Below are 16,125 nucleotides of genomic sequence, written 5' to 3'. Positions count from 1 at the left end.
TAAAGTTCACAAGTTTGTTTCTGCGAGCTGGAAATGTCCTCAATTCACAGCTCCCTTTGTGACCAGTTCCTGTGTCTCTTGTGACCAGTTCCTATTGGACGGTTTCAACATCTCCGAAGAATATGAGAGATCAGATGTGACTGTTATTTTTTTCAGTGAGCTAATTTTCTACCTAGTTTTGAAAGACAAGAGGTACCATATTTAAATTCAATCCATTTTCAAAAAAAATTAAATTAGCCCACCCCTTTGCTATTTTCTCTCAATTGTCACAAAAGATTCTTTTCATTTGGCACCTTCATATGTATACAAAGTTTCATGCGTATCTGGACTAACTCGTTGGAGGCTTCTTTTCCACTTTAACTTTAACCTATTTAAATCTCTTTTTTATGACAGGATTCCCATAGTGGTAAACTCTTTCCTGTTAAAGTTGAAGCAAATTGAGAATAAATTTGTTGCGAGAATTTCGAGTTCAAGGGTTCTTTCAAGAAACTTTTGTCTCCAGGTTTAAGTTTTCGTTCCACGCTTCTCAGACCAGTCTTTCCTCTTCTATTTGAGCTTAAGTTAAATCAAACACTTGGGATTTAGAGAATTGAAAAATATCTGTTTTTTCGATAATGATAAACTTTGTTTTGTATTGGATTGATTTAACCCACAGTCTATTGAGGAGCACAAATTATAAATCTGGTTGCACAATATAGGGTAGCCAACAAAAAAACAGATCTGAAGAGTAAAATATCCAAATTCATGGGACTTTTTGAAAAAATTAGAAACTCGAAAACAGCGAAAGTTGGCGCTAAACCAATGCTATAAGTTAAAAAATATGCATTTTGGAGGCGAGCTCATCAGATCACTTCCTTATCCCAATTTTCGCAATAAAGACAGTCGCTATCAAAATGCATCAATGGAACGTACTCAAAATGCGTCAATGGAAAACGCAGCATATGCAGCAAGTAAAAAACTTAAGATGGCAAAATGAAGCAAACTCTGCTGGCCATGGCCCTACTTCAATGGGGGTTTGCTCTTCAGCCGCGTAGGACAATCCAATGGATGAGTAGTGATCCCCCACTATGAGACATCACTGCATCCTATATAATTTTAAAGACAAGGCACTATAGCTCTTTTAGAGCTGCGTCATGAGAAATATAAACATATTCAATTCTTTTGACACAGCTCTAAAAGAGTTATAGTGCCTTGTCTTTAAAATTATATACGATGCAGTGATGTTTAAGACAAGGCACTATAACTCTTTTAGAGCTGTGTCAAAAGAATTGAATTTCTATATAAGCTAATTTGTTATGAAACTAGTCTCCCCTCCCGCACTATGGCACTGCAAGAACTCAATGTCGGTCGGCCGTTTGGAACCACGGCACCCTCTGAGGCATATGAGCCAATAGAGTTAGATTTTCGTTCAAACTGATTAATCTACAGCGGAACACTTTGGAAAACTTTCTCAAACAGTAGTAATCATTTTTAGTGTTTAAACTCACCAATTAACGAGCAAATTTCCTCATTTCTCAGCTGGGTCAGAACATCATCCTGCAAGTTGCTGTCAGTAGTGCAGACCAACTTATCATCCTCCGTTTTGTTTATACTCTGCTTTCTTCCTTCATCGTCGAGACCTCCTAAAATGGTAGTAAAATAAGGAGCTCTGAGCTCGTTCCTTAATCTGGGTCAAAAATACATTGCTCTCTAATTGTCAAAAAGGTTATTACATCAAATTGAGCCATCACGATAGATTAGAATGTGAATCAATTCGTCTCTAGTTCAATCAGAACATCAATGCTTTAACATATGGTACACCATGTTTAGAATCCTTAACATACAAACAAACTCATAAAGACGCTACTTACTTGTTTCTGAGTTCATATGAATCATTTCTAGCTCTTCTTCATCATTATCAGATATGATGTCAATGAGAGATCCAAGATCAACCGGTGCATTCCAATTCAGGAAGGATTTCCCGTCCTGTAGATTATAACCCTTATCAACATGTTGAGGCTAACTTTGAAGGAAAATGATAGAAACTTACCATAGTTCTTGCGCTGTCGAACCTCTCATCATTCAAAGTTGCTTGTTCCAACAGATATAGCAGCTTCGGGACCTCCTGATCTGATGTTTGCATAACTCCGCCAAATTATTTGGCCTTAGAACAGTTGCTTTCCTACCTCCGTGAAAATCTAGTCCGAGTGAATACACGTCTCCGTTCACAACTACAAATGTTTTGAAATTATGCTACTAATTCATGGCGTAAGAGAGGATTTTATTCCTTGATGGAATCTGACCTTCTACATTCCCAAATTTCCGCAAGAGGGCTAACTAACTTTGACCGAAATCATTCAGTTTGAGATTCTTTTCGGTTCAAAGAAAAATGGAGTTTATTCAGAGATTCCAGAGTTTCTGATAACAAAACAGAATTCATAATTCAGATTTAGGTTTTGATTCTGTTTTCTATACTTTTGATCACATCCTTAATTCTATAACTTTAATTAATCTTTTTCGAAGTACAAGGCGGGCGAGCATGTCTAAAGTTCTCTTAACCTGATTTTTCGGCGAAATTTGTTGTACTAAGTAAAAAAATTGTTTAAATGAGCTTTAATTGATGTGAGTAATGAGAGGTAATGGATTTCGCCAAGCGACTAGTTAAAGATTGGGGAGCCAACCTGATCAAGTCAATACCTTCAGACACAAAAAATTTGGTTCAGGCTTGCCAAAAAATATATGATATCGCCTTTAAAGTTCTCAACTCAGAAAAAACAGCTGGAAATACAGAGGATCACGAATTCAAAACACCTTTACCACTTTGTGCGACACTATTATGGAAATGCCACGAAACTTACGAAATAAAAGATTGGCACGCAGCAGCAAATGCGACTTTTGACTTGCCGTCTGATATTTCTATTGAACTGTTGAGACAATGTACCAATTACGCTCTTATAGTATATGACATTTGGCCTGAAATGAACAGAAGTATGCCTCAAGCCATTTCCAGAATTCGAGAAGTTTATGGATGTCAAAGGAGCGACATAATTGCTCATGGTTTTTTGCACAGACAGCCTGGCGAAGTTTTGAGCGAACCGCTCGACATTAATTTGCCCAAGTTTACTATGACCATTGACCACTGCATGCGGAACTTCGTTATATGTATTCGGGGAACCTTTTCAATTGAAGACGCTGTGACAGATATGCTGTGTGACGATGACCCTTTTGCAGAAGGTGTAGCACATAGTGGTATTATTTCTGCAGTTCATTCAATGGAAAAAAATTTCAAATCTGCTTTTTTAAAAGCCATAAATGAGCAGCCAGCTGATTATGGAATAGTTCTTACTGGACACTCTTTGGGTGGCGGAACTGCAGTTTTATTGACACTTCATATGCATTGTGACCCTTTTTGGAGATCTGTATTGAAGGACAAGGATATAAAATGTCTGGCTTTTGCTCCGCCTCCTGTCTACCATTCTAAAAATGGTATTCCTACTGGAGTCAAGGAAAATATTCATGTATTTGTTAACAATGGAGATATGGTACCACGAGCAAGCATGGCTACTTTAGCCCAATTCATAATGGACTTGAAAACTCTGGACGAAAATATTTTTATGCCTGTTGATGTCATCGGAGTTCTTAGGCGAAACGATCTACAAGAGGTTGCCAGGTATCAAAATTTATTGAATAACAAACTACAGTCGAACTTTGCGTTTCTTGAGCATCCTGGAACATGTTATAGAATTTCATTGACTGACACAGACGAACTTGCGATTCAAAGGATCGAATCGACAGCTTTAGACAGAAAAATTATTCTGTTCAAAAGTCTCATAGCCGATCACTCTATGCTAAAGTATCAATACATTATACAGAAAGAACCTTATTTGCAATCAAATAGTGAAGAGGCTGCTGCAAGTTCTCAGCAACATAATACATAATTCGATCAGCAATTTGGCGTGGAAGATGTGAAGTTAAAGCCCGTGAGGTACACAAGAAATTATGGTACAATATTGGAATCTATTCTGTTTTGGTCCTCTAGTGTTTTTATGCCCCCAATTACAATTTATGTGTTGTTACTTATTACGTTACTATATGAAAATTGAGGAGCGTAAAAGTTCTATGCTCACTACGTCGGGGGGGGGGGGCAGAATAGATCCCAATATCGCTACAACCAAGATTTGATCAAGATAGCTCAACGTTGTCTTTAATTTTTGTTTTCTGGGGTGGATTAGTAGTAGTAGTTTGGGCGGAGAAGTCTGCATGTACGCATAACAAAGGGCAGGGGTAGAAATTAAAATAGTTTGAAATATTAAAAAAATGAACAATTTTTGCAGACATTCAAGAAGAAAGGGATTTTGGCCATCTTTACAGCCAGAATATCTAAAATAGCAAATAAATGAACAATTAATTGATGATTGGGAATTTTTCAATTAACTGCTTATTATTCTATAGGATTAAAATGTCTATTAGTAGCCTAATTTAGGTGCCTCTAAACATTTTAGGGTCCACGAGCAATCTTTTACTCCAATTAATTACAAGGGCAATCAATTATTCGAATTCTCTACTATCAAATGATGAGCAGAGTTTTTCGATTTTTGTAAGGGTTTTATTTTTAAGGACACTATCTCTAACCATAAACAATTGTTCCACTACTAAGTTTGGGTAGCTAAAATGTTGGCGCCGAAGCATATCCTTCAAAAATTCTTCTTCCCTGTACGATCATGTTCCCCTGCTTTCACTCTTGAACCTGAATTAATTTCAAATTAATTTCTTGTAATTCATGAAGTTAATTTGAGAACGTAGTTAAGGAAAAATGACCCTTCTTTTGGCGCTTTTATGAAATTGAACTTGCAGTCGGAGGAAAATTTTTTTCGCTGGACGATAATCCGTGCAACTTGATTCTACCTTCAAGCGTTTTATGCTTTGCTTAGAAAACCATCAATTTTGCATGCTTAACCTGATTCTCAAGTGCATCAGGTTGCAACCAAAGCGTAAATTCAGTTGACAGCGAGAAACATACGAGAGGAGCAGCATGCATAAGTAATGCGGCATGTAAAAAATTTTTGATCAAGCATTACAAAACATGTACCTGATTAAGGGAGCAGCTATGAGATTAAAAGAGATCTACTTTTCAGTCGCCCCTGATGAAGTCAGCAAGTTTCACAGTTTAAAAAATATACTTCACGAGTTCACCATTTGGCTTGTTGCGATGTCGCGCCCTCAAGCCTCGTGTTCTCAGTGAGACTTCGATTAGCGCCGTCGTGGGGGAGGGAAGGCTGCACTGAGTGTTTGGCTGCTTAACTTTATTCCTTTGCTTATTCCTTGATATTCCATTTTCATTTTAATCCTTCCATACCAGTTCCCTATGTGTGCTATATGTGCAAACACATTTCTAACCAAGTTATCAAATTCTTGAACGTTCATAGCAATTATTGTAAACGTGTGTGTCTTTTTTATGCAAATTTTTTAATGCTTTTTTATGCTTTTCTTCTAGAACATTCTCTGACTTCTCCAGTGACTTTTTCACGCTTCTTTCATCATTTTTTGAGTGATTTCTAGTGCTCCGAAGTGTGCACCCATAAAGAAAAATTGATCTATACTAAAGACCTTGAATTAAATTGCCTCGCCTGTCGTTCAAGAGGAATTCTTCCGACATTTGTCGGTTTATGTTTTTACTGCTTATTTTTGTTTTTTTTAACCTTATTATCTCCACTTGTTAGTTATTTTTAGGAACAGCTTGGAGTGCAGCATCCGGCTAAGCGCTACTCATCATCCCCTATTTTCCGACCTACATCTATCGTTGCAGGATGGTGTACACTGCCCTTTATTATTTTTTTGGAGTAAATACGAGCTCCTCAAAATTTGATAAAATAGTGAGAATTCTTTTTAAGGTAGCCGAATCAAAAGTTTTGCCTAATTACACTATTTTGTCTGAAAACATTATGCATCTTTATAGCTCTGTTTTTCACTGAAAAACACTCAACTTTCCTCTTGAATCCGGGTTCAGCAAGAAATTTACAATCAGTCTTATTAATCAGTCTTAAATTTACAATCTCCTATTATAATTTTTAGTCAAAATTGAACAACTGATTGCAGAACTACTCACTGTGTAGCTTATTCATGGAGTAGAGAACATATTTAAAAAGCTCGTAAGAATAAATTTTGCATACTTATGACACTATTTTAATTATCGCTATCTGACTTTTTCTAAAATGAATCATTTTAAAGATGATCTTCTGTAATTTTAGGATTGGCAGTAGTGATGTTTAGCTGCAGCAATCATAAACAAGAATACCATATTTAATGACAGGCTCAATATTACTAAAATAATATTTAACTGGATTTGAAACATAATGTCTAAGCTTTGAAATAACACCCCACTCTCTGGATAGCTTTTGCTTTACATAAGCGATAGGATATTGAAAGCACAACTTTCAGTTTATGCAAACCCCTAAGTATTTGCAGCTCTTTTCTATTTTGATTGACGTTCGCTGCTCTACTGTTTCATTTTTGATTTCAAATTTAGGTTCACTGTTTTGTTTAAATTAATCAACTTATTTTTCGCCATTTAAATCTTTTGATGTCTCACCAACTGTGCTTCCCATGCTTATTATGTTTGAGTCATCTGCAAATAGTGAAATATCAGACTATTTTCAACTTAGAGGAGGTCGTTTATCTGGATAATGAACAGGAGTCCTTGTTTCAAACCTTTAGGAAACTTAGTCTGAGCATAAGCTTTTCTCAGCTCTCTGCGTTCTGCAACTTAAATAGGACCAAAACCAGTCTGAACATCTACTTCTATCTACCATAATACTCTAATTTGTTGTGCGACAGTTGATGATTCAGAGTAACGAAATTTTTTCTAAGGTTAAAAAATGTGTTTTAATTTTTTATTAACAAAACCTGAAGTTCTATGCTTGTCCAAAAGGCGCATCTATAGTGCTAGGTTTGACATATTGCCGTGTTTTAAATAAGTTGCCTAGCTGTCGATGTTTTTATTTAAGTTTAAAATAATTCACATTTTATTCTAACCTTATTTTTCTGTAACTTTTCTGACAAAATTGATTGTTGTACACCAGGAGAATTGAAATATATGCTTTCAGTCAATTATTAGGTTATTTCAAATCCAGTGTTTGAGAAGTATTTATTGAGAGTGTTTGCATTTTCTGCTGGAGTGGCATTTCAGTTCGCTTAAAGGTTGTTGTAAGCAATGAAATCTTTTGACAAATGTTTGATTTTCCACTTAAATTGGTTAGCAATGCGAAAATTTGTTGCGAGTCATTTTTACAATTTCCGAACTTTTTCGGTATTATTTTCTTTATTTCACGAATCAATTTCACTGGCATAGATTTGTTTTTTGTAGCTAAATCTAAAGTTTTTTTTGTCAATACCTTTTTCTTGCTATTAAATTTTCTAGTCGTTTTGTGTATCACTTTGGGATTCTTTTATGTTTTTTGCTCAGATTGCATTAGCAAATTGAATCAAAAAACTTAAAGAAAAGCTTTGCTAAATCTGTCAAACGCAAGAGAAGCTGAGGGACTTATGTTAATATTTCTTTTATCATTGTCGAAAGCATCTTTAAGTGATATGAGAAAATTCTCTTGCTGATTTGAGTTTTCCAAGAAAGATCTTTTTCTGTAAGCTGGAAATCCGTTTTTGAAGCTACATCGTTTCTGACCTCCGCAACTCTAAGAACTGGATACTGGTCTGAGAAAGTTTGATATCTAAGAACTTCGGCTGGTGCGCTGTTCAAATTTTGTTACTGGAAGTGATCAATGCACGTGCTACTTCTGTTAGTAATCCTGGTCGCGTGTTTCCCAATTTCAAAGTAATTTGAGTTGAGAAAGGACTTGTTGTCGATGGTTTGTGTTGAGATTACAAATCAGCCTTTATATCCCTGCAATTTGATTCAGAACTAGATTTCTCTAAAAAGCTATCTAAGGTCTCAACAAATTTTGTTCGTTCGCTGTTTGTTTTTGACAACCGAGCTATATTTGCAACTTAGAAACTTGAATCCCAGATGCTCCTCAAAATCGAAGTCTGTAGTTTTTGAAATTGCAGGATTCTGAATTCTGAATCGTAACTCCACCTCCTCGACCGTCTCTAACTTCTGAAAAAAAAAGATATTTGAGTGACCTGATATTGGAAATTTGTCGTCATTTTCAATGAGCCAAGTCTTATTTAGGCACAATTTTTTTTTCAGGAGACTGAAGACTATGAACTAGAGCATCCAATTCAATGTGTTGTTTTTAAGTGGTCTGTTTGAATGCAATATTGTAAGGAAACATTTTTTGCGGTTTTGGACCAGATTTCAAGTTTTTCAATTCTATTCACTTAAGGGTTGAAGCTGAATCGAGGTACTAGATTTGTTGTTTCTTGGAGTGCGTGCTGCTATATTCGTCTCGCGGAAAGCGTCCGTAAACATCATTAAAAACGACAAATCCAGGCGGCCTTCATAGAGTCCATTTATTCGATAGACGTTTGAGTCCACCCATCTCATAAAAGATCGTTCCCTCTCGCAGCCACACTGAATTTAATCTGATATCTGTTTTCAGCATGCGAAAGAAGTTTAACCGATCATAACATACGTCCTCGTATATTTCAACGATCTTGAAGATATCGGATTGAGCTGATGCTTTTTTGGCCCTCATCATTTAAAATTTCTTAACTCGCCTTTAAATTTGCGATACCCGGTCGGATAGCATGCCAAAAAATTTCATAGGAAGTTATAAAAATATGAAGAGTTCGGGCCTCATTTAGACTAATTGCTTTCTTTTGAATTCTTTTGACTGCTAAATGTCCTATTGACATGGCGATATGTAGAATAAGGACTGAAAATTTGAAAAACAAGGAACAAAAAATTAAATAGTTACTTATTTGTTTCTTGCATCCATTTGTTTTCAAGTGCGTTCATTTGTCTTATTTTGTCGAAATTTGTTATGAACCATAAAATCTGATAAGGTAGTGGTGGATAGCTGTGGAATCTAATTTTTTACCAAAGAGTTTTAAGTAAAGAGATGTGAACAATTTCTTATCAAACTGCTAGAAAAGTTTAAGTTGGAAGACCTTTATGCAAGATCAAATAGCTATACAAACATTGCATCTACCTTAAATTAAGGGATGCGTATGATTTGTATCGGCTATAATTGTCCGTTTGAAGCTCGATAGTGGTAAAAACAAAAAGTGAAACAAAAGAAAAGTTTAAAATTTTTGTGAATTTCATTTTAAAATAAGGTATTCGCATCGAAAACAGTTGCCTTCTAAACTAGCAAGAGATTTTTGATTCTAAGTTGTTAGAAAGACGTTGTTGCTTAAATGAAGCTATTTTTAACCAGATGCATACAAAAAATTTATAACGGTTATACTGCGACTAACATGATTTCTATGTAATTGTCCCAGTAACTTTTCCAATAACGTTGAATTAATCGTCTTTAATAACTGGAAACATTTGCACCCGTACATTAATTTATTAAGAAATATATGTTAATTGTCTGGTAGACCTTTTCGGATGACAAAATGAAACGAACTGAATGTTTTTTAACATAAATGAGCTAATGATTTTTTGATAAGGTGTTGATTATTTAACTTCCATAAACTATAAAATCACATGTTTCAAATTTATGAATTCTGCGTTTAAAGTAAGTATATGAAGCCTGAAATGGTCAGAAAAATAATTTCTAGTTCCCAGCCTTTCTTATTTTTTTCCCTTTCTTGTTTTTTTCTCTACAATCAATGGAAAGGGTTTCGCGGATCAGTTTCGAGACCAATTTGTCATCAAGTTACTAACCCCCTAATAGATATCGGTTGTTCAGGCAAAATTACAAATAAATATGTAAACTGTTATAGAAAAACAGGCAGGCTCAGTACTGTGCTTGCACATAATTTTTCCGGTGCCAAATTGTTCAAATCCTGGAGGTATCTTTTTATTAAGAATAATTGTAATCAAGTACGAGAAATAAGCTAAAAGCTCCCATCAGATCCTCTTCTAATTCTTTGTCAAAAAGTTTGGGTTACACGGAAATTAACAATAAACTTTGATTGAAAATTTTAGCAACGTAAAGGAGCAGCACAAATTCGGCTTCATAAATAAAAGATGACGTCATCTTTTATATTTCTTGAAGAAAAACGGAAATTTCAGTGATCAGTGAAAGAAGCTGACCAATAGGAGACCTGAAGACCTTGAGCGTCTTTATAATCAATAAGGAGGCGGGGCAATGTGCGGTCGCACATAATTTTCCCACCACGCTCGTCCACATGACAGTTGACATTTTGACTTAACAGTCTGCCAACTGAGGAAGAGAAAGAAAACTTCCAAAACTATACGTACTGTTCAAAAATAAGTGGTAAATGCAAACCATAAATCAATGAAGTAATGCAGAATTGGAGAGCCGATAAAACCTGCCATTCAACAAAATAACTCTTCCGGAGCCATTGGGACCGGTTGTGAGACATTGACAGTTGACACTTCGACATAATTGTCTGACAACTGAAGAAGAGAAAAAGAACTTTCAAATATATGCATACTGTTCATAATTGGTAAATTAGCAAAAAAATTGTTTTAAACGCAAACCACTAGATTAATGAAAGAATGCAGCATTGGAGAGGCGACAACACCTGCCATTAATCAGACTACAACACAAGACAAACAAGAAATTAAAATTACGGAAACCATAATTACGGTCAATCTCAAAATCTATTTTAAAAAACCAACAAAGGCGAGATAACGCCTAAACTCATATAAAGCCTAAACTAAAGAAAACAAAGTGTACACCACTCAAAGAAAGCAGATGGTAACTAGCTTAATGAGACTCTGTATTAAGTCAACAAAAATAGGAATAAAAAGGGGGCAATGTCATAACAGCCATCAGCTATCGACAAAATAATAGAATAGATTCTTGTGTATTTTTTTTCGGTGCCATTGGGACCGGTTTTGAGTGAGACGTTTAATTAAATAATGCCACCTTGGAAAGGCGGTGAGATCAAATAGATAACAAAAGCAATGAGGACAAACAAGCGTTTTTTGCCACCAAGAATCAATATCTATTTTTTACAAACACTTAAAAGCAAAGTCAAAAAGGCGTAAGATAAAACCTGACAAAAGTACGTAGCATCAGTTTGACAGGGGCTTAATGAGACTAGGTAACAAGTCGTCAAAAGAAGACCGAGCGGAAAAATGTTGAAAACATTTAATTTCAATGTCAATGAAACCATTAGCTATCAACTGAATAAAATAAATATCGACTGAAATTATTAAATAGGTGCTTTTTTAAATCCATTGGAAGCCATTGAGACCTGCAATATACAGAATATGTCATGCGACTTCAAAAAAGCGGCAAATAAAAAAAATGAATTGAACTTCAGGAGAAAACGGTGTCGAAGCCGTTAAAGCCATAAGCTATTATTTAAAGCCATTATATATGTTCGATTGTTTTATATTTATAGGCAACAGGAACCTTTATTTATATTGTATTTAATATTGACAGGAGAAAAAGTTAAAAATGGGCAAATATCCAGAATTGAAAACTCGAAATATCATAGCCACCTAACCATCAATTTAATAAACATCAACTAATATAAAGATTAAATTTTTCTAGAAAGGAGCTGCAACCTTAGTTTTTTTGGACTATGCTATAACTTGACAGAAATAAGATTTAAAGAACGGCAAAGTTCAAAAATTCTGATTTTTTAAACCAATTTTTAAAAAGTTTTTGAATCTTTTTAAACAACCATAATCTTTCAACTAAAAAAGTAAAGATTTACTTGTAACGCAATAGGAAGAGAGTTTACCTCTCATTAGTCAAAGCTGTCTTTGATGACAAATTAAAAGCGAAGACAGGCGGAACAGAAGACGCCACACATTTTTCCAAGAACACATTGTTGAAATTGCTGAAGCCATTAGCACCGTAAGCTATCAGCTGGGAATGAGGGTTCAACCGGGACGGATTTGAATATCAATGGACGCGAATTGAAGGGGACTGCGTGGCACATGTCATTGATGAGACTAAGTTGCCAAAAACCAAAAAGGGGACAGACTTCAAAATTTTAAGAACATATTTCATGATCATGAATACCATTAGCAATCGAGGCAAATCACCATTCTGTATCTTCAGAGGACGCCATTGATAACTGTAATATCCAGAATTTTTTTATGCGACCAAAAAGAAAACCGACAAATACCGTCAAAAATCAAAAACTTAATTATATTTTGCAAGAAAACGGTTTTTGAAGCCGTAAAAACTGTACGCTATTCGCTGCAAAGAAATCCATCTTGAATTGCTTTTTTCTTCAAATCCAAAGGAAAATTTTTAATTAAAGTGATGATCTGACAAAGCAAAAAACAGCTTCAAAAATGGGAAAATATCTAAGTCAAAAATTTTATATGAAAATTTGTGTTATCGATGCCATGAAAACATTAGTTAAAAACTACAACCACTGGAAAGATTAAATTTTTGTTCTCTATAAAGAAGATGCACCCTGTCCTTAGACTACGCAAAGTGTTGGCAGCTTTTGGATTTGAGTGACAAAGTTCAAAAGTTATCTAGAGATTTTAGGTTAAGTTGAAAGTTAACTTATGTCAAAAAGTTATCGTAAGATTTATTTTTTCTTGAAACAAACATTCAAAGACCATTAGGTACCAACTGAAGGCATTACATAAGTTTTAGGGAAGGCTGCTGGAGTTTACGAAAACACGGTCGAAGCCGTAAAATAACCATGAATTTTTCCCCCAAACTAACACCTAAAACAAGTTTTGACTTGATATTTTTGCGCGTTAAGTAATGACAAGTAATTGTTCCACATGTAACCGAAATAGTTAATTTTGCAACAAAAATTTAATATCAAAAATAGATGATGATGAATTTGGATAATGATTGTTTTAAAATAGCAAAAAAATGACAAATTTTGTTTCCGGATCATTCATATAGGAAGCAGAAGCAACACTAGCCCTCTTTCCAGTTTATTGAAGATTTGCAGCAGATTGTAGGGTCATACTTCAGGAAATTTAAACAAATTGGGCTAAGGAAGCATATTTGGTGCCTCGTTTTTTGATGAAACAAGGCTGAAATTTGAAAAAATTCAGAGGATTTGAGCAAAAATTCTATGCTTTACGTGCTTTCTAATGAGAGCACTCACTCTCAGCAAAATGTCCAAATGTCAAAAAATTTTTATGAAATTTGTGTTATCGAAGCGATGAAAACGTTTATATAAAACTAAAGCCCTCTAGAAAATTTCAATCTCTATAAAGAGGATGCATCCTGTCATTGCTAAGACTAAGCAATAAGTTTACAGAATTTAAGTTTAGTGGTAAAGTTCAAAAGTGAACAGATTATCGAGCTTTGATAGGAAACTGTTGTGTTCTGTAATTAACGGTAACAAAAAACAAAATTTCTAAATCAATTTTAAAAATACATACCCTATCCAAACTCATTATTCGTCTCCCCCCCCCCCCCCAACTCACCCCTTTTTTCTTTCACTCCAATTACCTACATCAGGCGCGACATCAAATCGCTGAACTAAAAGTTGAGTTATCAGTTTTAAAAACTTTTCCTTTCCTGTAGTTATAGGTAGTAAAATATTTGGGTCTTTGTGCCCCGATCTTACTGGGTGCATATTATGTTTTAACATAATGATTTGCTTTGTAATTGCACGTGCTCTGTAACTGGGGGCTGCAGAACGTTTTTGGGGCACAAACGGAAAAGATCCCATTTGACATGTCACGACATCTACTTCAACAAACAGTGAAACTGCACGAAGACTTTATTACTCTGAAGTGCGAAATTGGACAATAAGCGCAAAATTGGATTGGTAAACAAACTACAATGCCCCGTTTCGGCCTAATAAACAACTCAGGTTAACTCCAATGAATGCCGCTGCTGTTATTTTGACTCCAGAAAATTGGCTCCGAGCAGAAAATGTTCAAATTTTTTTTGTTTCTTTTGATATTTCGGCGAGGTAATTTTTAGAGATTATATTATACGACTCTTCGAGTCTTTTCGGGAATTCTACCGGCTGTTTTTAGCTGAAACTAATTTGATCATGACTTGAATTTTGAGTTCTTCCAATTCGAACAATTACCTTCGTTTTTGAACATTGACTTGTTTTCGAACATTGGACTTCAACAGTAGATTACTTTGTGATATAGTAATTAGTTACTGCGGGTAATATTTATGATGAAAATGTGATTTCACTTTTCCTTCCCATAAAAGTACCTCCTACATATCTAAGCCCCCCCCCCCCCCCCCGGTAAACTATCTACCCCTATCCAAAATGCTTATCCCAACCCCCCACCCGCGCCAGCATACCCCCTCCAATAACTACCAAACCCCCCATTCACACACGCCTACCCACCTACACCTACCTTCGTTCCCCTATATTACTAACTAAAAATTAAAACTAGAGAATTCTTTCGCTTGACTTTTTCGGTGAATTTTTTAGGCTTCCTTTTTTGGTGATCTAAATTTTACGGCAAGCAAGTCTATTTCGCAGCTATTACGGCAGTCTGCCGGCTATTTTTGATAGAAAGAACTGGTAGCTGAGCGTTAACTCTTCTGCAGTTTTCAAACTTGTACAAAATGATCGCTCCAAAATTATGCTGCAGTTCGAATTAAAAATGGAAATAATTATTAGACGCTACTATAGTATGAGATATGACCGAACAGAATGTTTTTTTTTGTGTAGTTTCCTTTCCCTCAAGTTTTGTTTGATCCTTCCCCAGATATACGCTATTTTTGATTCCGATGGACTTCGTTTGTCAGCGAGGGAACCTTACTGAAGTCAGCGAGGGGGCGTGGGCTGTGACAAAAGTTGGTCTGGATTGTAATCTAGCTTTCACGTTGATAGTTACGTTTTTTCCTTGTATATATTATGAGAAGACTCCCAACTTCAAAATAAATTGTCTCCAGTTGCATCAGAGTAAACTGCCAAGAAAGCATATTTTCAGATAGCAAATAAAACTTTTTTGACAAGATTGAGAGGTGTGTTGGAAAATTCTGTGCAACGCAGACACTTACACGCGTCGTCTTGTTATTTTGTCGGTGTGATTTAACACCATTTTTCGGTTGTACATATCTATCACGTCAAATTATCATTGATTTCAGATAAGTATGGGCAAGTCTCACAGCAAGAACTTTGACGTGGGGGTCACAACAGCGGCTGCCAATGGTGATGTTACAACTGAGAAATATACAGAGGTTAGAAACTAGAAAATGTTTTGTTTGAATTTGTATAAGGTTAATTAGATACACCCTATAAGAGAGAACTGTACAGCAGGTAAGGCACTTAGTTTTCGTACCATGCGGAGCTGCATATTTATAAAAAAGTTGTCAGCTGTTTTCTTATGAAGTCAAGCATTTGATGCAGCGAGCCGTAAACGCCAGTACGAGTAAAGTTCAATTTTTTGTTTTGATATTTGGGATCTTTTCGGTTTGTGCCCCCCCCCCCCCCCCCAGCTTAGTGGGTGCACATTATTTGCACCCCCCCCCCCCCCGACGCACGTGCCATTTTTTACATAGTGATGTACTGTAATACTGTAATGACAAGTGTTGTGTTACTGGGGGGTTGCATAACGTACGGGGGGGGGGGGGGCACAAACGGAAAAGATCCGATATTGTATCATGTTAGCAACCCATACTCTTGGAATTGGAACGTCCGTCGAACAGATGAAATTGCGTTTTTAGCAGTTGAATGTTAGTTAAAGCTTCAACCTTAAGATTATGCTACTTGTGAACAATTTTCACGGAATAGAGTTGGTTTCCAGTAGAGGAACTCCAAAGTTTTTTAACAAAAAAAATCTAGCGAAATTTCCTATTTATCTCTTAAGTGTGATAATCCCAAAGGATTTTGAACCGTATGCACTCTTTGGAGGTAGTCAACCTATTTTTACGAATGTAAGCAGCTCAACTATTTATAAGAGTTGTTATTAGTACTATATTATTTTCGATCACTTCTATAACCACACTTTTATTTCCCACGTGCCTTATGTTATATCTTATCTTTGGTATCATTTAATTTTGAGCCTTGAATGTGTTCTTTTTAATAGATAGGTCACTTGGGTTTTCACATTTTTACAGATAGGTCACTCTATAACACGGCCGCATGGCTGAAACACCGTTTGAGGAATTCCCGCGACAATTACGCTTTCTGGGCCGA

The 16,125-nt window shown here is 35.7% G+C and overlaps 2 protein-coding genes across 3 annotated transcripts in view; one reads left to right on the top strand and one right to left on the bottom strand.

The window, feature by feature from the left end:
• Positions 1–2,421, bottom strand: part of LOC142358601 (uncharacterized) — a 70,311-nt gene extending 67,890 nt beyond the window's left edge. The window contains exons 1-3 of one of the 2 annotated variants that reach the window (XM_075410052.1): positions 2,030–2,421; positions 1,851–1,965; positions 1,488–1,622 (exon numbers count right to left, since the gene is read on the bottom strand). In XM_075410052.1, coding sequence (XP_075266167.1) covers positions 1,488–1,622; positions 1,851–1,965; positions 2,030–2,122 — 343 coding nt within the window. In that variant the 5' untranslated portion in view covers positions 2,123–2,421. The remainder of the gene's footprint in view (positions 1–1,487; positions 1,623–1,850; positions 1,966–2,029) is intronic. The other variant, XM_075410044.1, reaches the window with a different exon arrangement.
• Positions 1–16,125, top strand: part of LOC142358615 (uncharacterized) — a 143,397-nt gene that overhangs the window by 89,928 nt on the left and 37,344 nt on the right. Inside the window, exon 2 of the mRNA XM_075410064.1 lies at positions 15,073–15,167. Within this exon, the coding sequence (XP_075266179.1) occupies positions 15,081–15,167 (87 nt within the window). The 5' untranslated portion in view covers positions 15,073–15,080. The remainder of the gene's footprint in view (positions 1–15,072; positions 15,168–16,125) is intronic.

Source organism: Convolutriloba macropyga, chromosome 1, assembly GCF_964194025.1.
Source record: "Convolutriloba macropyga chromosome 1, txConMacr16.3, whole genome shotgun sequence".
In the NCBI taxonomy this organism is placed as follows: domain Eukaryota; kingdom Metazoa; phylum Xenacoelomorpha; order Acoela; family Convolutidae; genus Convolutriloba; species Convolutriloba macropyga.
This window is presented reverse-complemented; position numbering and strand designations above follow the sequence as displayed.